The following is a 24,080-nucleotide window of genomic DNA, read 5'->3' as shown; positions in this document are numbered from 1 at the left end:
CTAACTCTTACCCAGCAGCAGAAGCCGACCGGCAGGGGATTTCAGGTCCTCAGGCCCAGAAACCCGAAGGCACGGTCACACGCGTGGGACCAGCACCGCCATCGTGGAGCGGAAGCCATTAGAAGGCCCCGAGTCACCGGCCATACGGGTGAGCACCACACGGTACACTCAGGGAGGTGGGCTACTTATATCCGCTTCTAGCAAGGTAGCCAGAAGAGTACAGTCAGTTTGGGAGGCCTACAACTCCGCCTGGCCAGGGGAGATCCCATCTGCTCAAGGACTGACCAGGCCCCGTTCACTAGCAAGTACTCCGGGAGGGTCTATCGTTGTTACCAGTAAAGACCCTGAATTACACCGCACCGTCTCTGAGTGGTTCCTGCTACCCCCATCATCCACATCTGCTGCCCTGAGGCCATACCCCTCCCGTTGGGGGTTATACCATCTACGCTGCACCATCCATCCACCGGCCTCAGCGGATTGTCCTGCAGCGGCAGCTCCATAGCTGCATTCAACGGGTGGCGTAGTCGTCCTGCATCTACCGCTGTTACATCGCCGCTCAGTTTGACTCCCTGGGCACGGACCAGGTCACCGCAACGAGACTACAACCCTCAAGAGATCCGGCTCCGGGTAAGCTCCCGCGTGCGCAACGCAGCGCGACACAGGCCCAGGGGCGCGTCATATATGTATGTATACATAAAGTAGGGAAAATAAGTATTTAATACATTGCCGATTTTGTAAGTTTTCCCACCTACAAAGAATGGAGAGGACTGTAATTTTTATCGTAGGTCACTTCAACTGTGAGAGACAGAATCTAACAAAAATTCAGAAGATCACCTTGTATGATTTTTACATAATTAATTTGCATTTTATTGCATTAAATAAGTATTTGATACAAGAGAAAAACAGAACTTAATATTTGATACAGAAACACTTTCTCTGCTATTACAGAGGTCAGACATTTCCTGTCGTTCTTCACCAGGTTTGCACACACTGCAGCAGGGATTTTGGCCCCTTCCTCCATACAGATCTTCTTCACATATTTCAGGTTTTGGGGCTGTCGCTGGGCAACATTTACTTTCAGCTCCCTCCAAAGATTTTCTATTGGGTCCAGGTCTGGATACTGGCTAGGCCACTCCAGGACCTTTAAATGCTTCTTATGGAGCCACTCCTTGGTTACCCTGGCTGTGTTTTTTCAGGTCATTGTCATGCTGGAAGACCCAGCCACAACCCATCTTCAATGCTCTTACTGAGAGAAGGAGGTTGTTGGCCAAAATCTTCCAATACATGACCCCATCCATCCTCCCTTCAATACAGTGCAGTCGTCCTGTCCCCATTGGAGAAAAGCACCCCCAAATTATGATGTTTCCCCACCATGCTTCACAGTTGGGACGGTGTTCTTGGGGTTGTACTCGTCCTTCTTCTTCCTACTAACACGGCGAGTGGAGTTGATACCAAAAACTTCTATTTTTGCCTCATCTGACCACATGACCTTCTCCAATGCCTCCTCTGGATGATCCAGATGGTCAGTGACTAACTTCAAACGGGCCTGGACATCTGCTGGAGTGAGCAAGGGGACCTTGCGTACCCTGCAGAATTTTAATCCATGACGGCGTAGTGTATTACTAATGGTAATGTTTGAGACTGTGGTCCCAGGTCTCTTCAGGTCATTGACCAGGTCCCCCCATGTAGTTCTAGGCTGATTTCTCAGAATCATCCTTACCCCACGACACGAGATCTTGCATGGAGCTCCACACCGAGGAAGATTGACAGTCATCTTGAGTGTGTGGACAGGTGTCTTTTATACAGGTAACGAGTTCAAACAGGTGGAATTAATACAGGTAATGAGTGCAGAGTAGGAGGGCTTCTTAAAGAAAAACTAACAGGTCTGTGAGAGCCAGCATTCTTGGTGGTTGGTAGGTGATCACATACTTATTTCATGCAATCATACAATGTGATTTTCTGGATTTTTTTTTTACATTCTGTGTCTCACAGGTGAAGTGTACCTGCGATAAAAATTACACAATTCTTTGTAGGTGAAAAAATGTGCGAAATTAGCGGTGTATCAAATACTTATTTTTCCCACTGTATATGTATATACAGCATATAGTAGATGAGAGAGATCATACACTTTAAGGCTTACAGACAAGTGCAGATCATTCATTTACCCACTGCCCCTTTTATTCTTAAAGGGGTTGTCCAGTGGAGTTTAAATTATTACCTATTCACTGTATAACTTACAGATTGGTGGGGATCCGACTGCTGGCAGAACGGGGCACTTTTATGAATGGAGCACATGCTCCATTCATTCCTTATGGGGCTGCTAAGCTCCACGCTCAGCTTTTCCCAGCAGCCTCTAGGGAATGAATGGAGCGGCGGCCGAGCCTGCGCACTCCCACTGCACTCTAACAGGGATTAAAGTGCCCGGATCTGCCAATCTGTGTGGTTGCATCATTGCCAGCGTGGATAGGTGATCATTTATTTTCACTGTACACCCCCTTTAATAAATGTCCTCCTGTGCACTCTCACTCCATCCTAAGGGGAATAAATAGGCCCCGTTCTGTCAGTCTGATTGGTTATCATCGGTCGGACCCTCAACATTCTAGAAGTGTGGATAGGTCATAACTTATTTTCCCTGGAGACTCCCTTTAATGATCGTCCGCCTGCGCAGTTTTGCGAGTAATAGTTAGAGCGCACTAAACCTCAGCCACCGGCGTAATGTCAGACTTTTCCCGCCTGAAGGTTACTCCCTAATGAAGTCTGATTTCTGACTGATGCCGCTAATGTATAAATTGTGTTTGTGCCAGCGGCGCCTTATTTATAGATAACAGCCATCGGAGCGGAGTTAGACGTTTCGTTCTCCTGCACAAGGTTAATGGGTAGAAAAAAACAAAAATCATGAAAAATTCAGCAGCTGAAATTGAAAAATATATTGTCATTAAGCTGCTGGCAGTAAAAATGAAGAGGTGAGAAATATAAAGCATCGCAATGATGGTGGTTAATATTTCCAGTGCTTGTGGTTTATTGTACAGCTTTGTCGTATGCTCCATGAGCCCGGACCGGGGGTCAGATCACAAATGAGATGTATACAGCAGTCTTCTATCAGATCCCTATTAGGATCCCGTAATGCAGCAGAGTAACCGGGAGTCTGGATTCCCCATGGATTTCTTGTTTTGTGCCTATCTGTACATTTTTGCAGGGCTACCAGGGAGCTCAGTAATTCCCCACCGCCCTGCATGGGTAATAACTGTGTACTCAACTTTCTAACTATCGCTCTATTTTCCATCAGATTTATATGCATTGAGTTGAATGAAAATTGATTTAAAGGGATTGTCCATCTGTGTGGACAATTTATTTTTCTTTAATGTATGTATTTGGGATAAAACTAATTTTCATTAAAAATTTTGCACCTTTTGGCTTTTACAGACTTTTCATTTCCCAGCTCATTCAAATTTGATGTGGTCTGTGGTCATAAATCAGCTGAGAGGAGCTCAGAATAAGACAGCTAAAATAGTTACAAACTTTCCCATTGGAATATTAGAATGTGCTCACTGATAGATCCTCAGTTTACACATACTGCATCCAGTAATAGATATACAGTGGTGTGAAAAAGTGTTTGCCCCCTTCCTGATTTCTTATTCTTTTGCATGTTTGTCACACTTAAATGTTTCATATCACAAAACAAATGTAAGTATTAGACAAAGATTACTTGTGTTATCACAAAATGCAGTTTTTAAATGACGGTCTTTATTATTAAGGGAAAAAGAAATCCAAACCTACAGGGCCCTGTGTGAAAAAGTGATTGCCCTCCTAAACCTAATAACTGGTTGGGCCACACTTAGCAGCAACAACTGCAATCTAGTGTTTGCGATAACTGGCAATGAGTCTTTTACAACGCTCTGGAGGAATTGTGGCCACTCATCTTTGCAAAATTGTTGGAATTTTGCCACATTGGAGGGTTTCCGAGCATGAACCGCCTTTTTAAGGTCATGCCACAGCATCTCAATCGGATTAAGGTCAGGACTTTGACTAGGCTATCTCCTTCAGGATTTTTTGGTAGACAGCAGAATTCATGGTTCCATTTATCACAGCAAGTCTTCCAGGTCCTGAAGCAGCAAAACAGCCCCAGACCATCACATTATCACCACCATATTTTACTGTTGGAATGATGTTCCTTTTCTGAAACGCTTTGCTACTTCTATGCCAGATGTAATGGGACATACACGTTCCAAAAAGTTCAACTTTTGTCTAGTCAGTCCATAGGGTATTCTCCCAAAAGTCTTGGTGATCATCAAGATGTTTTCTGGCAAAACTGAGACGAGCCTTTATGTTCTTTGTTCAGCAGTGGTTTTCATCTTGAATGCTGCCATGCATGCCATTTTTGCCCACTCTCTTTCTTATGATAGAGTCATGAACCCTGACCTTAACTGAGGCTAGTGAGGCCTGCAGTTCTTTGGATGTTGTTGCAGTGTTGTTGTTGGATGAGTCGTTGCTTTGGGTAATTTTGGTTGGCTGGCCACTCCTGGGAAGGTTCACCACTGTGCCATGTTTTCGTCATTTGTGGATAATGGCTGTGGTTCGCTGGAGTCCCAAAGCTTTAGAAATGGCTTTACAACCTTTTCCAGACTGATAGATCTCAATTACTTTGTTCCTCATTTGTTCCTGAATTTCTTTGCATCGAAGCATGATGTCTAGCTTTTGAGGATCTTTTAGTCTATTTCACTTTGTCAGGCACGTCCTATTTAAGTGATTTCTTGATTGAGAACAGGTGTGGCAGTAATCAGACCTGTGTGTGGCTACGGAAATTGAACTCAGCTTCCCAAAGATGTGATAAACCACATTTAATTTATGTTTTAAGGCGTGGGGGGGGGGGGGGGGGGAGAAAATCACCTTTTTACACAGGGCCCTGTAGGTTTGGATTTCTTTTTCCCTTAATAATAAAGACCTTAATTTAAAAACTGCATTTTGTGGTTACTTGTGTTATCTTTGTCTAATATTTACATTTGTTTTGTGATCTGAAACATTTAAGTGTAACAAACATGCAAAAGAATAAGAAATCAGGAAGGGGGCAAACACTTTTTCATACCACTGTAGTGCAACAAAGAGTCTATAGAAGGTTAATGCTCTTGGAGAACCTGGTTAGATCTGCTGGCACTAGACGTAGTGACTAATGACACAAGAACTTGAGGGGTCCTGTTATAAGTCAACAGGTTGATAGATCCACCTCTGTGCTGTGGTTTCCACCATTGTAGATCAGTAAGTCAAGGTTCTGACTCCTCTATTTCTCCACACTCCGATTTCAGTTCCGACTCCTTCATAAATGGCCAATAATGAATAATAACAAATCTACTGTAGTAAAATCGCTTCATCGCTGTTTTTTGTTTTCTTTTTTTATCAATCGGGCCTTTAGATTGATAAAATCTAAAATAAATGTATTTTATTAACATTTCCAGGTTTTTCTAAATTTCTAAGAAAGTTAAAGAGGTTGTTTCATCTTCTTAAATGGGTGAGATTTCAAAGTGCTTGTAGAAACAAGCAACTTTGTAGTTTGCCTCTTCTCAAGAATGGAGGAATTTTTTAATTTATTATGAACTGCTTGATACCTCAGTTACCGGCCACCCCTGCAGTCCATCGGAGGCGACCAGTCTCCCAGGCAAGGAGCGTGGCGCTTGCTATAGAGCTAGCATGCAGTGCTCTGAAGCTGGCAGGATTTCTGGATCCGGCCCTTGGGCTCCTCTGATGTTTCAGAGGTAAATCTGCCTCTGATTGCCGCATTGGAGAACGCACAGTGCTGGCGAGCAATGCAACCATTCCACTGGCCGGAACTTTCAGACATGAGATCTCGCACCGATCCCTTGAAAGCAAGAAGCCGGGAGTACAATCTTGAAAATTATCCAACTCTTTAAAGGGAATCTGTCAGCAGGTCTTTACTGTGTAATCGGAGAGCAGCATGATGTAGGGGCAGAGACCCTGATTCCAACGATGTGTCACTTGCTGGGCTGCTTGGTGCAGTTTTGATAGAATCCCTGTTTGTTTTCTCTGCTGTAGATGTAGCAGTGGTCAGAATCCTGAGCTGTGTATAACCCCGCCCACTCCCCTGATTGGCAGCTGTATACTGTGCATTGTCAGCAAACTGCCAATGAGTGGTGGGGGGCGGGGTTACACAGATTGGACTGGCAGTCACATGACACCTAGTCCTGCAGTGATAATCTCCTGCTGATAAAACACTGAAACTACCGCACACAGCCTAGTAAGTGACACATCACTGGAATCAGGGTCTCTGCCTCTACATCATGCTGCTCTCAGATTAAGTAGCAAAAGCCTGCTGACAGATTCCTTTTAATAAATTAATTACCAATATTAATAACGGATAATACTTTATTTAAAGCTAGAGTCTGTACATTTCTACTAACTCTAACTCCACAGTCCTAGTGGATTCCATAATAAACGAGTGTGAGCAGGACTTTACAGAAATGTTTTTTGTTTTTTAATATCATTTCCCCATGATAAATGATATGCATAATTCTTGTTTAAGCATATAAAATTCCAAAGCAAGGGCAAAAGTGTCTAATAGAGGATATATACCCTTCATGCCTGATTATTCTGGGCCTTTTGCAAAGTCTGGAACAGGATCCTGCACCCACCAGTTATCAGTTATAACACTGGTAGCCATATAATATATTTTATTTAGTTGGTTGTTTTTTTTATTCGGTATTTTTTAAAGAAGCTGGGAACGCATAAATGAATGAGAAAAAGTATTGTTACCATCAAATTTCTTCTGTCCCAACATTGCCTGTCCTGTGTGACGATTAACCTGCAGCACTATCTGACTTCTGTATTGGAATAAATAGTAATGGAAATAATATCCCATAGCCTCCTCGGGCTAAAAATAATAAAATCAGCAGTATTCCTCTGCCGTCTCAGCTCTGCCTGTCTGTAACTGCCTCCGGTCTTTGTTGACAAGCTGCAGCAGTGACGTCAGATCTACAGCACATGACTGCTGCAGCCAATCACTGACTACATCATCATTCCTGCTAAGTCCAGTGATTGGCTGCAGTAGTGAAATGTTATGGTAGGGATGTCACCACTGCAGCCTGTCAGCAAAGACCGGAGGCAGTGGCAGAGAGGCAGCACTGGGATACCAGAGGTTGACTAATGCTTATTTTCACCTAGAGGCTATGATATCTAAAAAAAAACATAATTTTAGGAAACTGCTTTAGCTATATAACCCCTTCACAACATATGATGTATTCGTAGGTCATAGATCGGGTGTTGATCAAAAAAAAATGTTATTCACCCCATTAATAATAAAAAGTAAAGATATTTCCGTAAAAGTCTGATCTATCTAAATGGAATGTTAACTGCTGCAGAGCCAGTTAGGACAGGGTTAAGTCCTAGCTCTGCAGGATTTGATTTTACGCATCTGCCTGGCTTTTTACTAGAACCAGGCAATGTGTTCACTTGGTGTCAGTCTGCTGGATGGAGCAGAGTCAAGTGTGCTGCTGGTGAGTGACCAGCCAAAATGTGAGCTGTAGCTGAGAGAGAGATGTGCGGGATCAGCTAGGAAAGCTGAGCAGTCTGTGTGTTGGAGATGCAGGGTAACATGTGGAAGCTACAACCTGTTCAGTGTGAACGGTGCTCGGAGTTGAACACTTCTGTCTGGAAACTGTTGGAGCTCAGTCTGAAGGGGATACCGAGGCTGGTGGAATCGGCCTCTTCTGTGTATGAAGTTTACTTCAGAAGAAAGGACTGTAATCTGTTCGGGAGAATGACATATATGTGCCTGCTGAAAGAAAGGTTTGCTGTGATACCTTTGTGCCCAGAAAAGGCCGTTTTGGGGTTTTAATCCCTTCCAATTTTATGAAAGCAATAAAACTGCACCTGTTTGGACCGAACCGCATTGCCTGTGTGAACGCTACCTAATACCTGAGGGAGTGAATCTCTACACAACCCAAATGGTAAACGTCATAATGAGAAAATAAATCAAAACACAAAAATTGTCGTTTTTTTGTCACCACAACTCCCTAAATAGTTTCAATAAAAAGAGATCAAAATGCAGTATATACCCCCCAAAAAAAGTATTAATATGATCATCAGCTTCCCACACAAAAAACGGGCCCTCAGAAAAAATCTTTCGGCTAAAAAAAAATAAAAATAATTACACGTCTCAGAAAATGTCGACACATACTAAATTTAATTTTCTTTTATACCATTTAAATGAATAAAGAAACATTGCTATGTCATTTTTACCGCAAAATGAACACTGTAAAAACAAAATCCAAAAATCAGTGGCAGAGTCGTGCTTGTTTTTTTTTTTTTTCGCCATTTCACTGCCCATCAATTTTTTTTTTCTCCTGATTTACTCTACATTGTATAGTAAAATAAATGGTGCCGTTCAAAACAACGACAAATCCTGCAAATAAACGAGCTCGCTTTTTAGGCTTTTGGAAGAAGCAAAGGGAAAAAAATTTTGGGGGTCACTGAGGGGTTAAAGGGTAACTCAATTTACTTTAGTTTTTGTATGATTTGCGCACACGCCTTCTGATCGCTGGGTGTCTAAGGACCCCCTTGGGTTAAGAATGTGAAGCATACAAAAAAAAAGGTATCGCTTCGAGAAAATACTTTTTGTCATTTTTGGGCATAAAAGTATTTACATCAAGCATAAAAAATAAAATAATAGGAACACTTTAAATTTGAAGCAGCAGGTGAGCTTGTAGTTCACCTTTCTACCACCGGAGGGTATCAAACAGCAATATTATTCTATGGTTTATAAAGTTTATTTCCTCTGGTTATTTTATCCTTACACATATGGTTTTATGTGAACAAAACTATGAAACACCTTCTTAGATAGTAAATGAACCTTAAAAGGGCATGTGATGCCGTGACCACCCTCTTTTACCATAATTCTCCATCAACATTGCACATCGGAGCTTTTGTGAAACAAAAAATAAACAAAAAAAAAAAGTACACCTACTTGGTATCGCCACATCCGGAACGACCCAAACTGTAAAACTGTCATGTTGTCTAATTTTTTTAGGAGAATTTTGGATAGTTTGTGCTCAGTTTCTTCACCAAAAATGCCTAAAAAAAGTGTAAACATATCCTACTAGTGCCTCCACATAGTAATAGTCACCCCTCTCTGTCCTCCCCCACAAAATAATAGTGCCCATATTGTGCCACCATATAGTTGTATTGCCCCCACACAGTAATAATGCCCCCATAAAAAATGTAATCATTGTTGCACCAAATAGTGATAGCCCCCCTTTCTCTGTACCTCCACAGAGTAGTTGTGCCTCCTTCTGTGCCTCCCATAGAAATAGTGCCCCCTTCTGTCCCCCATATAAAAATAATGTATCTGCATAATAATAGGTGGCACAAACAGCCTTGACTTTGCTTTTAGCAATCAAATGTACAATTAAAAAAAAAACAATTATGTGCAAAGAAGATGACCCTAATGGCCTTAAAGGAGTTTCTTCACAACTTTAAAAAAAAAATGGTCCAAAGAAAGTTCTGCAGAAGTTATTGCACGGAGCACAATGTAATATCAATGCCTTCCAATCCGCTCTTTATTTCTTGGCACCGTGCCCACGCTAGTCTTGTAATAGAGGTAGAAAGCTCTGGCCTCATTTGCATGCTAATGGAATAATTTACATACAGCTGTGCCTAATTTGCATAGACAAGGTTACTCAGAACTGCTCCTTCCGTCTCGAATGGATAATTTTCGGAAGAGCTTCAAAACGCAAATTCTGCCGAGGATCTCACATGAGATCTCATCCACTTACAGTTCTGCAAAAAGGATCTAAAATCATTGCAAAGAGGGGAAAAAAAAAATCATTATTTTAAAAATTTGCACCTGTTATGTCCCATGGGTGCAAAGGTGGATTTGTGATGGTCCTAGATTGTGAGATTTAGGGAATAACCCACATACTGGGTTCTACGGGTAGAAGAGGTTTCCATCGGTATCAATTAATTGGCTGAATCTGCAGCTCTTGCCCATTAAAATGACTGCTGCAATACCAGACACAGCCTAGAGATAATGGTGGCGCTGTTTTCTTGTTTCAAGCTTGGACAGCTTTCATCTGATCTTCACCCCAGTAATGCATCTAGTAAAATTGCTCAGATTTGTTATGATGTTTGATAATTTTTGTGTCTTAAAAAGTTTTTTTTTTATATATTTTAGGGCAAAATGTTTCAGAGGAAAGAAGCTTCAAGGAGATTACGATATACGAGTTGAACAGGTAAAGTCATGTATTCAGGTCATTATAGTAACTGGATCAGTGATGTGATTACTGCAAACTTTTATTTTTATGTATAATTCCATTTTTCATTTTATTGCATTCTGGTGCTTTATTCCTCCGTCAGATAACAGTTTAGAGTTTTGTTTTTTTAGCTGCCCTTTAAATGTAGCATAAGTTTTTTTAAAACAAAAAAAAATATATCAGGTTTTTATATTAAATATGTTTTGTTTATATTTTGGAAATGTTTTTTTTTTAACATATTAAAATCTGTATTAAAAAAATAAATAAATAGAAATCTTACAGTTTTCACACCGGCCACTGGGGCTTTTTTTTTATTTTTTAGATTACTAACTTCCTTATGTTTTAGGAAACAACACGTGTACATAGCCACATTGAACAGATCTTTTGTATTGAAGCATCTAATGAGCGTGTGTAAAGGTAATTGAAAAGACACGGGGAGAAGGTCAGCTGTGACATTCCCTATTATGATTGGTAGATCCTGTGTTATCAGCTGTGTATAGAGTTGTTACCTGTCATTTGAGGATAAGGAGTCCGCTGAAAACTCTTCCTGAAAAGACAGGGAGCATGAGTCTAAAAAAAGCTCCAGTGGCCAGTACGAAAATTGCAATATTATAATTTTTTGTTGTTTTTTTTTTAAATAAAGATCATGATCTGAAGAAGAAAAAAAACACCTTTTCACACATCATTTTTTTTACTTGTGGCTATTCATTTATTTTGTGGATAGATCATAACCCCATAATAATCAATGTGCCTTTTCATTTGTCCGTTTTTTTTATTACTAAATCTAGTCTTGTTAGTGAAATGGGTATAGTCCTCAAGAAAACACCCACAAAAAAAAAAGAGTTGAGGACCATGCCCACTTGGCTAACAAGACTAAATTTATTTACTGGGAAGAAGGGGCCATATCTCAGGAATAGAGAGGCTCAGGAACAAGAAAAACATCGCTGGATTCAGGAGAACAGCAGCATTTACCCCTAGGATCAATATTACCCATACAGGTCTATGAGCAGTATGTTGGCTCAGTGGTTAGCACAGCAGCCTTGCAGCGCTGGGGTCCTGGGTTTAAATCCCACCAAGGACAACATCTGCAAGGAGTTTGTATGTTCTCCCCGTGTTTGTGTGGGTTTCTTCTTGTAGTTATGCACACATTCATTAGGTAAAAAAAAGACTTTTCTGAACCAGAGCTGCAGGCAAATGAGCTTCTAAGATGGTTGACAGACAGTGAATAAGGAAGAAGAATGAGGAAAAAGGGAGGGGTTACATCAGAGAGAGACAGGGAGGGAGGAAGGACAAACTTCTAAAGAGGGCAAACCTTATTGCATAGCAAGGAAACAGCACAATATAACAACACAATGATGATACAATACTGTCTGTATGATTCCCAAATCATGGGACATGACAGCAAGCAAGTATATTACATTGGTAAAAAAATGTCATATTTATGGAAAGTGGTGATACCTATTTAATTGAGCTTTGTATATAGTTAGTTAAAATAGGATTAAATTTATATTGTCATAAAAAATGGATGTTGTTGCTAGTAATTAATAATATTTGCTCAAAAACAAATTTTTGCTTTTTTTGGCTTTTTTTTTAACTACACTGAAAGAAATAAAAAACTCATTGTCTGTTATGGGCTGCACTATTCTCATCTATCTATTCTTTGTCTTTGACCTGCTTCTGAATCTCTTTACCCCTTTCCCTTTCTAAATTTAGGCAGAATTTTCAGAAATAAACCTCATCGCTCATTCTGATGGGACGTTCGCTGTAGATCTGCAGATGTTCCGGAATGGGACCCGAGTTGTCAAGTGAGTCTAAAAGAATTGCAAATGATCTAAATATTGATTGGTTCAAAGTTCAAGTTTTATGGTTTGGAAAAACGAAAAATACCGGAGGGGTCTCTGAATACCAAGAACAGAGAACAGCCCCAAAAAGCTTCTCTGTCTCTGGAGGACCCAGCACAGGGCAGTACACATGGCACAGTTGTGTGTGATGCACATATATATTTCCAGGGATTTCGTTTCCTTTTCATTGCCTTTCTTACATGTTAAAAATACAGTATGTTTGTCACTAAGTAGTAGACCTTATTATAATATTATTTTGTTGCATTATTGCACAATTACGTTTCTTCTAGATCTTTTCGACCAGATTTCGTGCTCATTCGACAACATTCCTTTAGTATGGCAGAAAATGAAGATTTTCGCAACCTCATCATTGGTATGCAATATGCGGGTATTCCCAGTGTAAACTCTCTGGAGTCCATCTACAACTTCTGCGACAAGCCATGGGTGGTAAGTGAATATACACTAATATTGGCCATAGTCTCAGACAAACCGTAGGATCATTACTAGCAATCTTTAGGGTCAATCTGATGACAGGCGCAGTAGACTCGCAGTTAAGTTGCTACAGACAACTTGCAGTAGTCACAAGACTATTTTTGTTTTACATCTTAGGTGTTTTACTTCTTAACGGTAGTTTTACCAAAAAAGCCACAGTGGAGTCTTCAGTCTCTACCTTATTGTAGTTTGGGCTCTGTTGCACCATTACCTTTATATGTGAATGTACTAATGACTAAAATATCTTGTAGTTTCACGTGTGATTACTAAGCACCATGCCATGATTATCTTGCAGTTTGCCCAACTCATATTTGCCTATAAAACTTTGGGAGCAGAAAAGTTTCCATTAATTGAGCAGACATACTACCCAAACCACAAGGAGATGGTAAGTCTCATAACTTGTGCATTTACAATTAATGGACCCTGTTGTGTAACCAGCAGGGAGCGCTGTATGCTGTAACTTTTTTCGTACTTCTAGCTTCTCCTTGTACACTGACTTTTCTTGGTACTCTCTAGCTTTTTTTGTACGCTCTAGCTTTTCTTTGTAGCTTTTAGTTGTATGTTCTACATTTTCTTTGTACTCTCTATCTTCTCCTTGTACACAACACTGACTTTTCTTTGTACGCTCTAGCTTTCCCTTGTACGCTCTAGGTATTTCTTTGTACGCTCTAGCTTCTCCTTGTGCACTTTTCTTCGTACTCTTTAGCTTTTCTTTGTATGTTCCAGCTTTTAGATGTATGTTCTAGATTTTCTTTGTAGGCTCTAGCTTTTTTTGTACGCTATAGCTTTTCTTTGTATGTTCCAGCTTTTAGATGTATGTTCTAGATTTTCTTTGTAGGCTCTAGCTTTTTTTGTACGCTATAGCTTTTCTTTGTATGCTGTACGCTTTTTTTTGTACGCTCTAGTTTCTCCTTGTACACTGACTTTTCTTTGTACTCTCTAGCTTTTTTTGTACGCTGTAGCTTTTTCTTGTACACTCTAGCTTTTCTTTGTAGCTTCTTCTTGTACGCTCTAGCTTTCCCTTGTACGCTCTAGCTTTCCCTTGTACGCTCTAGCTTTCCCTTGTACGCTCTAGCTTTTTCTTGTACTCTCTAGCTTTCCCTTGTACGCTCTAGCTTTTTCTTGTACTCTCTAGCTTTCCCTTGTACACTCTAGCTTTTCTTTGTAGCTTCTTCTTGTACGCTCTATCTTTCCCTTGTACGCTCTATCTTTCCCTTGTACGCTCTAGCTTTCCCTTGTACGCTCTAGCTTTCCCTTGTACGCTCTAGCTTTCCCTTGTACGCTCTAGCTTTCCCTTGTACGCTCTAGCTTTTTCTTGTACTCTCTAGCTTTCCCTTGTACACTCTAGCTTTTCTTTGTAGCTTCTTCTTGTACGCTGTAGCTTTCCCTTGTACGCTGTAGCTTTCCCTTGTACGCTCTAGCTTTTTCTTGTACTCTCTAGCTTTCCCTTGTACGCTCTAGCTTTTCTTTGTAGCTTCTTCTTGTACGCTCTAGCTTTCCCTTGTACGCTCTAGCTTTCCCTTGTACGCTCTAGCTTTTTCTTGTACTCTCTAGCTTTCCCTTGTACGCTCTAGCTTTTCTTTGTAGCTTCTTCTTGTACGCTCTAGCTTTCCCTTGTACGCTCTAGCTTTCCCTTGTACTCTCTAGCTTTCCCTTGTACGCTCTAGCTTTTCTTTGTAGCTTCTTCTTGTACTCTCTAGCTTTCCCTTGTACGCTCTAGCTTTCCCTTGTACGCTGTAGCTTTCCCTTGTACGCTCTAGCTTTTTCTTGTACTCTCTAGCTTTCCCTTGTACACTCTAGCTTTTCTTTGTAGCTTCTTCTTGTACGCTGTAGCTTTCCCTTGTACGCTGTAGCTTTCCCTTGTACGCTCTAGCTTTTTCTTGTACTCTCTAGCTTTCCCTTGTACGCTCTAGCTTTTCTTTGTAGCTTCTTCTTGTACGCTCTAGCTTTCCCTTGTACGCTCTAGCTTTCCCTTGTACGCTCTAGCTTTTTCTTGTACTCTCTAGCTTTCCCTTGTACGCTCTAGCTTTTCTTTGTAGCTTCTTCTTGTACGCTCTAGCTTTCCCTTGTACGCTCTAGCTTTCCCTTGTACTCTCTAGCTTTCCCTTGTACGCTCTAGCTTTTCTTTGTAGCTTCTTCTTGTACGCTCTAGCTTTCCCTTGTACGCTCTAGCTTTCCCTTGTACGCTGTAGCTTTCCCTTGCACGCTCTAGCTTTTTCTTGTACTCTCTATCTTTCCCTTGTACACTCTAGCTTTTCTTTGTAGCTTCTTCTTGTACTCTGTAGCTTTCCCTTGTACGCTGTAGCTTTCCCTTGTACGCTCTAGCTTTCCCTTGCACGCTCTAGCTTTTTCTTGTACTCTCTAGCTTTCCCTTGTACACTCTAGCTTTTCTTTGTAGCTTCTTCTTGTACGCTCTAGTTTTCTCTTGTACGCTGTAGCTTTCCCTTGTACGCTCTAGCTTTCCCTTGCACGCTCTAGCTTTTTCTTGTACTCTCTAGCTTTCCCTTGTACACTCTAGCTTTTCTTTGTAGCTTCTTCTTGTACGCTCTATCTTTCCCTTGTATGCTCTAGCTTTCCCTTGCACGCTCTAGCTTTCCCTTGCACGCTCTAGCTTTCCCTTGCACGCTCTAGCTTTTTCTTGTACTCTCTAGCTTTCCCTTGTACACTCTAGCTTTTCTTTGTAGCTTCTTCTTGTACGCTCTAGCTTTCTCTTGTACGCTCTAGCTTTCCCTTGTACACTCTAGCTTTTCTTTGTAGCTTCTTCTTGTACGCTCTAGCTTTTTCTTGTTCTCTCTAGCTTTCCCTTCCTTGTACACTCTAGCTTTTCTTTGTAGCTTCTTCTTGTACGCTCTAGCTTTTTTTTGTTCTCTCTAGCTTTCCCTTCCTTGTACACTCTAGCTTTTCTTTGTAGCTTCTTCTTGTACCCTCTAGCTTTCCCTTGTACACTCTATCTTTCCCTTGTACGCTCTAGCTTTCCCTTGTACACTCTATCTTTCCCTTGTACGCTGTAGCTTTCCCTTGTACGCTGTAGCTTTCCCTTGTACGCTGTAGCTTTCCCTTGTACGCTCTAGCTTTCCCTTGTACACTCTATCTTTCCCTTGTACGCTGTAGCTTTCCCTTGTACGCTATAGCTTTCCCTTGTACGCTCTAGCTTTTTCTTGTACTCTCTAGCTTTTCTTTGTAGCTTTTAAATGTATGTTCTAGCTTTTCCTTTTACACTCTAGTTTTCATTGTACGCTCTAACTTCTCCTTGTATGCTCTAGCTTTTCTTTGTACTCTTTAGCTTTTCTTTGTATGTTCTAGCTTTTAGATGTATGTTCTAGATTTTCTTTGTACGCCCTAGCTTTTCTTTGTATGCTGTACGCTTTTTGTTATACGCTCTAGCTTCTCCTTGTACACCGACTTTTCTTTGTGCACTCTAGCTTTTCTTTGTATGCTCTAGATTTCTTTGTATGCTTTAACTTTTCTTTGTACACTGACTTTTCTTTGTACACTCTAGCTTTCTTCTGCTTCTAGCTTTCTTTAGCTTCTGCAAGAGTGCCAGTTTTCATACTTTTATCCGATGGAGCCTTGACTCCATTCTGAGTTGGTCTAATTAGAACCAGTACTTCCCCCACATTGCCTCAAGGGCACCCTACTCAACCAGACTGTGCTCTACACTGACGAGGGGCAAACAACCTGAAGCAGGCCGTCGTTGCCTCAGGGGCACCCTACTCAACCAGACTGTGCTCTACACTGACGAGGGGCAAACAACCTGAAGCAGGCCGTCATTGCCTCAGGGGCATCCTACTCAACCAGACTGTGCTCTACACTGACGAGGGGCAAACAACCTGAAGCAGGCCGTCATTGTCTCAGGGGCATCCTACTCAACCAGACTGTGCTCTACACTGACGAGGGGCAAACAACCTGAAGCAGGCCGTCGTTGCCTCAGGGGCATCCTACTCAACCAGACTGTGATCTACACTGATGAGGGGCAAACCACCTGAAATAGGCCGTCTGTTAATGAATTTCTGGCTAGATATTTATCGCTGGTCATGTTGCAAAGGTCATTAAAGGGTCAGATACAGACTTATAGTGTAGGTAGTACTTGTGTGATAGTTTAAGTTATTCTGCAAGAGAGCTACTGTAATTTGCAGATAAGCATAGTGATGCACACATTTCATATGACAGGGAGTCTGTCAACAGGTTTTTGCTATGGAATCTGAGAGCTGCATACTCTTGGGGCAGAGACCCTGATTCCAACGATGTATCACTTACTGGACTGCTTGGTGCAGTTTTGATAGAATCCCTGTTTTTTTTTTTGCTGCAGATGTATGCTGAGCTGTGTATAACCCCGCCCACTTTCCTTATTGGAGCTGCTTCCAGTGTACACTGCAGCAACCTGCCAATCAGTGGCGGGGGGGGGGGTTACACAGATTAGCTGGACTGCCTGGCACACAGCACCTAGTCCTTTAATGATATTCTTCTGCTGATAAAACACTGATTGTATTGAAACTACATCAAATCATACATCCCTGAAATTAAGCTCTCTGCCCCTACATTATGCTGCTCTCAGATTACATACCAAAACCTTCCTACAGATTCCCTTTTAAATAAAAGTAATATAACCAGATTAGTCTCTTCTCCGATATTCATTTTAATTTTCGGATCCATAGTAGACAGTGACATCACTGGCTCTCCTGTGTCATCGGATCAGCCTGCGCCGCACTTGGAGGACCAGGACTGTGGACAGAAATGTCTTTTGAAGAGCAGTCAGAACCAACCTATACCTCTCAATATTTTATAGAATTAATAAAGGGTATTAAAAGGGATTGTCTAAAGATATATATATGAAGTTTTAAAAGGTAGCCATACTTTCTTGTTGTTTAATCATATGTAATGTTAGAATTAAAGAGACTTTCAAGGCCTCCCCCTTAGTAAGCTTCATTTTCTTCAGTACATGACTAGCAATTACCTGATGTTCTTCTCCTGTAATTTATAGTCATTCTGCCCTTGCTATAATGTAGATTATTTCTCCATGCACCGCCTTCCTGATGCGCCTGTGATAGACTTTTTTACACAGTAGCCAATCAGAAGAGGCAGAGGGGAGTGACTGCTCAGCAGTCTGAACCAATCATTAGACAGGGGGCTGTGTCCCAGTCTACCAAAGACTCCCTGTAGGCACTGTAGCTAAGCTACAGATCACAGTTCTATCTTGATGGAGGGGAGGTAAATGGCAACCAAAAAAGCAATCACAGAGGAAACCAAATAGCAGGTAGTTATCATAAGAAAGTACTGACTTGCATATCACATTTAAACTCCTGACTAGACAATTGCTCTAAGAACACAAAAAAAAAATTGCGAGGACAAAGAGTAAAGTAATATGCGGATTTTATTTGCTCTAAATTAGGCAAATGAGATGGGATTATGCATGATATATACAGCAATATTACTTACTAACAGATATCCATTGTTAATCTTTTATTAAATATTGTAGCTGAAGACAAATACATGAGCCATATAGTCAAGTGACACAAATATCTCGATAAAGGACATGACATAAATAGCCATCATCTTATCATATAGGTACAATATGATGACTCCATCATCTGACCACAGCTTCGCTACATCTCATGAGTCTAGTTCTCTGTCTTGAAAATCTATACTTTATTCTCGTAAACTGTGTACCTCTAAAGGGATGACCGTCCGATTCAGCACCATCAGAAATCTTGGGAGAATCTTTGCCTGGTTTGGCCATAAATGGAGATACTGTATCCAAGACTGGACCCAGTCCAGCGGCCAGACCAGTAATCTGTGACCGTCGGAGAGGAACCTTAAGAATCGCCTCCTTCCTACCAGCATCAATGGGTCTCCTTTCGATTATCTGACCGGTGCGAAATCATCGTGGCGTGATCCACATGTGATGTCACGCCAGGCCGTCTAATCAAAAGAAGACCCGCGGATGCAAGGAGGGAAGAGACAGATTACCAACATGGCGTCTGGATTGGGTCTTGTGAATCGTTTTGCACCAACTCTAGTTCTAATATTAGACATCGTTGATAAATTTGAGTTTAGTACTACTTTTAATCATAATTAGTTTTACCAAGGATGTACATACCACAGCTACAGACCATAGGCCTATGGAGAGAGGTGACCCAGCTCCAATTGGTGTAGGATACATGTGTCTTTCCGGTAACCAAGTCTTAGCCAGGTCACACTCACATCTTTTCGATTGGTCTGGACCTTTCTGGAGAAGTGAAACCTCAGCTCCTATCAAGGCACATATCATTTGAGAACCTGGCCAGTGATAGGGTCACTTGTTGCCCAATTGGCGTCTTACTGCTGTCCAAAAAAATATGAATTTGGACACCGTAGAGAAAGCACAATTTTTAAACAAGCACAATACAAAAAGCTTGAGCAGTAGAAGTAGATTGACCTAAGACGGCGCATAATAATATAGACATGTAGTGACCCAAGACAACATATAGTACCGTAAACCAGTAGTAAAAAGATTGAGCAGTCAAAGTAGATTGACCTAAGATAGCGTGTAATAATATAGACATGTAGTGACCCAAGACAACATATAGTACCGTAAACCAGTAGTAAAAAGGTTGAGCAGTCAAAGTAGATTGACCTAAGACAGTGTGTAATAATATAGACTTGTAGTGACCCAAGACGACATGTAGTACCGTAAACCAGTAGTAACCCTATATGACATATATGGGTAAATTCAAATGCAGAAGATTTGTTGCAGAAATGCCTGCAATTGTCTCATTCATCTAAAGGCTTTTAGACATCGATGAGTTTGCCACGAAACAGCCTCATTGAGATTAATAGAGTTCAATAGATGAATTTTCACTTTCATTTGCAGTAATTTCTGTGACATATCTGCCATGTGTGAATGTAGCCTAACACTATAGGAGCAGAGTGACCCAAGAGAATAGTAGGATAGTCATACAGTGAGCCAAAACTACATGTATTAGCATAGTCAAGACCGTGACCAAATCCTATACATATGATGCTATAAATGTAAAGTGGACAACAGAGCTAATAGATGTGAATCACAATCCATCCATCAGCTGGGATCTGCAGAGAAACCAATAGGATGTCCATGTAACCCACAGCGCTTGGTCCTCCAGTGACTCTACACCTCCTTAATTGACAAAAGGTACTTGAAAATGTTTTTATCTAGTCCAAACAACCCCTTTTAAAGAGAATCTGTCACCAAGTTTTTGCTATGTAATTGAGAGCACCATGATGTAGGGGATGAGACCCTAATTCCAATGATGTGTCACTTGCTGGTCTGCATGCTGTAATTTTGATGCAATTGCTGTTTTCTCTGCTGCAGATGTCTGTATAACCCCGCCCACACCACTGATTGGCAGTTTTCTGTGTACACTGTTCATTGGCAGAAAGCTGCCAATCAGTGGTGGGGGCGGAGTTACTCACAGCAGTTGACCAGGAGGCACGAGAAACCTAGTCCTGTAGTAATAAACTAGTGATTTTATTGAAATAGAAACACACAGCCTAGTAAGTGACACATCTCCGGAATCAGTGTCTCTGCCCCTATATCACGCTGCTCTCAGATTACATAACAAAAACCTACTGACAAATTCCTTTTGATTGCTGAATCAGTAATTTTAAAGAGCATATCTCGTTCTGCAGGTCCTTAAAAATGTGAATAAACACTGTGTAATGCGTAACTTTCCCTGCGGAGGCACTGCTGGGAATTTTACCTCTTACTTTACTACTTGTTTTATTCACAGATAATACAGCTGATTTCAAAGTCTTAGCAAATGGACACATACTAATCAGTTTGTTTGCCAAAATAAACTTTTTTAACCAGTAGGGACTGTCCAAAGCAGAGAACCCCTTTAAGGACTAGTTACATTTTTCAACATAATTTGAATCTGTATAAATTGCTCATCTTTTCATGAAAAAATAAACTACCAGTTTTATTTATTTATTTATTTTATTATTATTTTTTTTAACAATAAACTGGCTAGCAATTTATAGCGAGTCCGCTTCAATTAATTAACGGAAGTAATGGGTTAGCGTTCATTTGTTTTACAATGATTATATTCCAATGAAAATATAAATATACAGAGAAACAATTTTGCATTTCACTAATCGCTTATTTGCCCCAACGTTCTGAAAAGGATTAATGGGCAAAATCCGTCCGCCGCGACTATTGAAAACCGTCAGCAAGCAGTTACACCCGATGAATCGATACAGATCAGAGTTTTTCCAATTTCATTCTAAAGAAAATTTTTATTTTTATCATTTCTATAAATCGTTTTTCTAGGAAAATGACACAAAAAATAATTCTGCTTATTTCTCACTTCATTAATTTTCTTTTATACAATTTTTCTGAAATACTATTAAAGCATTTCTTTATTGATTCCTTTATACTCTATCTGACACCACCACAATTTCATGAGACTTTCTGTACAGTTCATTATATTGGTTGCGATCCAGGATGATCCAGCTGGTCATTACAGCAGAAATAAGAGCCAACGGGGGCCATTGGGACCCTCTAAGGATGGCTGTAGCCAGACTTGTCAGGTATACTTGGGTACCAGCTGCAAGTTCCGTCTCTCCGTTTAATGCAGGCGTGCTCTTTATCCAGAATCTGGTTCTGCTGCCGGCCTATACAGGGGCACTCATTGGGCGCTAGGTTATCGTAGGATTCCATGCCACAATATTTAATCTAAAGCAATAAAGTAAGGTTTTAAGATAATTATCACAAAAAACAAAATCATTGCAAAAAACGGAATCTGTCACCAGGTTTTTGCCACCTAATCTTAGAGCACCATAATGTAGAGACAGAGGCCCTGATTGCAGTGATGTATCACTTCTTTAGCTATTTACTGTCGTTTTGATAAAATCACTGTTTTATTAGCAGGAGATTATCACTAGAGGAGATCTGCAACAGATAAAACAGAGATTTTATCAAAACTACAGCATGCCGCCCAGCTCGTGACGCATCACTGGAATCAGGGTCTCTCTCCCTACATTATGCTGCTCTCAGATGGGGTAACAAAAAACTTCTGACAGATTCCCTTTTAACAGAATTAAAATTATTCTGCAGTTCGAAAGAGGAGAAAAACAATGCCAAGACCATCTCAGAACCATACCCATTAAAGGGCAACCCATTCTCAATCCCTTTGTTTCCCCCTAGTAAAATAATGACATCTATACTTACCTCCGGTGCCAGCACTGGCTCTTTTTGGGCTTGCGTGACATTATGTCACTTAATCCCTGTGGCCAATCAGCGATGCCTTCTTTCTCCCCTCCTGTGGACCAATCAGATATCCGCAGAAAGTGAGAGCTGCTGCTACTCTCTCACTTCTTCCGTATGTCAATAACGTCTGTAGGAAAGGAGAGCAAAGCTAGCGCTGATTGGCCTCAGGGATCACGTGACATAATGTCAAGCTAGCTCCAGGAGAGCCAGTGCTGGCACCACTGAAACGGCTCCAGCACTGGAGGTTAGTATAACTGTTATTATTTTACTAGGGGTAAACATGGAGATTGAGAAGAGGTTGTCTGAGTAGTGGACAACCCCTTTAAAAAATGTAAAAGCAAACCTTTTTTTTTTGTTCACAGAAGCTGCATATTAAAATGACCCAGGAGTTGGGTCCTAACTTCCGATAGATCAGATGTCATCATACCAGCTGCATACTATGAAAAGCCTCAAGATCTCACTAGTCATCTCTTGACTTTGTGGCTATAACTAAAAACAGTGTATAGCTTCTTCAAAAGAGCATCTTTTCAATCCAATCTCAAGAAGATACTCATGGAGACAGAGGGAATCCCTGCTACTGCTCCCAACAGTGGCAATATGATGGACGTAGCCATCTGAGATGCTTGCTACCTCTATGCGTGCCATATTCCAGCCCCATACCACAACAGCTTTGTACATAAAGCCTGAAATCAGTATTTAAAGGGCACTCCACCATCAATTTTTTTTTTGTACTTTTTAAACTAATCACAACATGGCCCACAAACATGTTTTTAGTATAGTAACATACCGATCCCCATCCGCTCCTATGTAGAGCTCCGCGGGCCCCCACCGGTCTCCTTGCGTCTTCCTCCAGAAGGGATGGGCATGTTCTCTGGGATTTACTAAAGCTTTTCTATTGGCAATGCTCGTATAATCCTATCCATGCCTCTACATATATGTCATTAATAATAAAACATCCTGTAGGATTAGATCTTACCTTACAGTCACAACCCCGTTGATATCCAATGTCCGGTTGAGTGAGACTCTTTATTTGGAAAGGAGACAGACTGCTCCAAAGGACGTTAAGACCACAAATACCGATACTGACTCTGTTGTCGTAATAGCTGCCTTTAACAAATCAGAGGGAAAAAACGGTGACAACGTGCACAGCGTGCTATCAGCCTGAACTACAGTATATACATTCGCAGTATATTATAGGTTATTTTCCCCTCACCCATGACAGCACCTTTTGAAGGAGGGATCCGCCCCACCAAGGACAGGAAACCATCTGAAATAAAAGGGCGGTACCTCTCCCTTGCTTCAGTTGGTTTCCTGTCCTTGATGGGAACCTGTCTGAGAAGAAAGAAGAAGTTGTCAGCTTACCTGGGGTCTGTTCCGGTGTGGAAGAGCAGGCTCCGGCCTGTGTATCGGGTTCCAGGCTCCAGAGGCGTGGTCCACAGCTCCTTGGGGCCATGTCCGAGCGGGCGCAGGCGATAAGGAGGGCTCCGGCTCCCCACAGACAACAGCGCCGCCATCCCACTGCCACAGGCTCCTTGCTGGCCGCACGCATGTAGCGGTCTTCCGGGTGTGACGCAGCCCCTGATGTCACAGCATGGTGCACGCTGGGAGAGGCATGCCGGATGACGTCGGGGGAGCGGCGCCCGGATCCAGCATTGCGGCGCCCTGTAAACGCTTGCCGTCCGGTTTTTGAAGCCTCGGCCGGCGGATGTCAGGAGGGGGGAGGGCACTTGAACCGGAAGAGGTTCTGGATGAGCCTTATTTAAAGTGGGGAAAATCTAGTCAGCGCTTCTCATGCTCCAGCCATATAGTCTTGGTAGCCATGGCAGACCAAGACAGTCAGGAGCAGCAGCAGCTGACCCCTCCACCTCAGCAGCAGCAACAACGCCAGCGGAAGAAACAGACAGACGCCTCACATAGAGACAGCCGCTCAAGCAACCGTAGCGGCAGCCGGAGAAGTAAGGTGTTGGACATTTTCCTGCCACCCAGAAGGGATTAATCTCATATCCTGCCTCAGCCTCCAAATCCAGTACCCTTCAGTGACTTCAGGGGTGAGTGATCTTTGTGAATGTCACTTGGTTTTAATGGGAAGTTATTATGTGCTTCATCCCCTAGGAGCCTAAGAAGAGTAGAATAAAACAGAAGCACAGGATATGTGCCTTGTGGCCAAATACCCCTTTCCGTACATTGGCAGAAACAGCTTTGTTCAGGCTGTATTGATAGAACCATTGCGGAGAGTACACCAGATTTTGCATCAAATTTGAGGTCCAT

General features: G+C 41.6%; 2 protein-coding genes across 2 annotated transcripts in view; one reads left to right on the top strand and one right to left on the bottom strand.

Annotated features, from left to right (window-relative positions):
- Positions 1-24,080, top strand: part of SYN2 (synapsin II) — a 360,272-nt gene that overhangs the window by 158,605 nt on the left and 177,587 nt on the right. The window contains exons 2-5 of the mRNA XM_073644500.1: positions 10,178-10,235; positions 11,970-12,061; positions 12,388-12,544; positions 12,885-12,974. Of these exons, the coding sequence (XP_073500601.1) occupies positions 10,178-10,235; positions 11,970-12,061; positions 12,388-12,544; positions 12,885-12,974 (397 nt within the window). The remainder of the gene's footprint in view (positions 1-10,177; positions 10,236-11,969; positions 12,062-12,387; positions 12,545-12,884; positions 12,975-24,080) is intronic.
- Positions 17,943-24,080, bottom strand: part of TIMP4 (TIMP metallopeptidase inhibitor 4) — a 33,907-nt gene continuing 27,769 nt past the window's right edge. The window contains exons 4-5 of the mRNA XM_073644498.1: positions 22,789-22,919; positions 17,943-21,278 (exon numbers count right to left, since the gene is read on the bottom strand). Coding sequence (XP_073500599.1) covers positions 21,105-21,278; positions 22,789-22,919 — 305 coding nt within the window. The 3' untranslated portion in view covers positions 17,943-21,104. The remainder of the gene's footprint in view (positions 21,279-22,788; positions 22,920-24,080) is intronic.

The sequence above is a fragment of the Phyllobates terribilis genome, unplaced genomic scaffold, assembly GCF_046119375.1.
Source record: "Phyllobates terribilis strain yellow unplaced genomic scaffold, ASM4611937v1 Scaffold_8__6_contigs__length_399053987, whole genome shotgun sequence".
NCBI classification, from domain to species: Eukaryota; Metazoa; Chordata; class Amphibia; order Anura; family Dendrobatidae; genus Phyllobates; species Phyllobates terribilis.
This window is presented reverse-complemented; position numbering and strand designations above follow the sequence as displayed.